Source organism: Phytophthora parasitica (genome assembly GCF_000247585.1).
Source record: "Phytophthora parasitica INRA-310 unplaced genomic scaffold supercont2.605, whole genome shotgun sequence".
In the NCBI taxonomy this organism is placed as follows: Eukaryota; Oomycota; class Peronosporomycetes; order Peronosporales; family Peronosporaceae; genus Phytophthora; species Phytophthora nicotianae.
Genome location: NW_008649591.1, coordinates 683 through 1,658, shown reverse-complemented (window position 1 = coordinate 1,658; position 976 = coordinate 683). Strand labels below are relative to the sequence as shown.

General features: G+C 45.3%; 1 protein-coding gene across 1 annotated transcript; it reads right to left on the bottom strand.

Moving 5' to 3' along the window:
- Positions 1-209: 209 nt before the first annotated feature.
- PPTG_20435 (hypothetical protein) lies at positions 210-629 on the bottom strand (the record flags this gene model as incomplete). Its single annotated transcript, XM_008919238.1, has 1 exon — positions 210-629. The coding sequence occupies one exon, from the start codon at positions 627-629 to the stop codon at positions 210-212; it is 420 nt and encodes a 139-aa protein (XP_008917486.1).
- Between the last annotated feature and the right edge of the window lie 347 nt (positions 630-976).

Below are 976 nucleotides of genomic sequence, written 5' to 3'. Positions count from 1 at the left end.
TATCGAAACTGTACACCAGAGCTCCAAAGCGTGCCGAGGACTTGTCGTGCGGTACGCTCTACAACAGACTCTGCCAGTATCGTAAAAAAAATACTTTTTAGTAAATACCACGTAGTCATAAGAAAAAACATTGTTAGCCAATCAAAAGGTGCTATTATTTGTGATCTGATTCCTATCACAAACGCCGCCATTATATACATTGGGGTCGATTATCTGAAGGGGGCGCATGTCCTGATCATATAGACCGACTGTGAGCTCGTTTGTTGCTCCCTGCATTGGTACGTAGCTAATACCCTGGCCGAGTGACGTGGTGATAAGGCCACCGTATAGAACGCCTGCTGACGTGAAAGTGTGCAATACTTGGGAGTTATTAGCGAGAGGTTGTAAATATTACTGACGCCGACAACTACCGAGGCAATTGGATCTAACTGAGGGACTAAGTTGGACTTAGCTGCATACATCACTGTTTGCTGACTGGGAGGATATGTACCCTGAGCCAGACCGACAATCGCACTGAAAGAGGTTGAACCAGTATCAATGATCTGAAGTTGAGGAGTATATCCAGACGTACTCAAGGCCTGAGCGCCCGATGCGGTCGTGTATCCCGATACAGCCTTGTAAGGACTCATCGTGATGAAGAGCATACGAGGACGGGTTCTCAGCGCACGAAAGGAAGTAGTAGTACTCTCCAGTCGTGTTATTAATCAGATAGAGGTTGTTTTGGATCGACCAGTACTTCAGATAGTTATTGAAGTCATCGGCTGTGTATGTACCGTTAGGCAAAGTAATATTGAACGTCTGAGTACCAGTACCAGTCGGTCAGATAATGTTGAATCGGTTGTTCATGCGTTGAATCGTGATTGCTTGCCATGAGTAGTATATACTGATTGAACCGAGAGCGATCTCAAACTGTGAGAAATCGACAGGGCGACTCAGTGTATATTTGAACTGATGAGTCGAGATATGGTTGTTGATG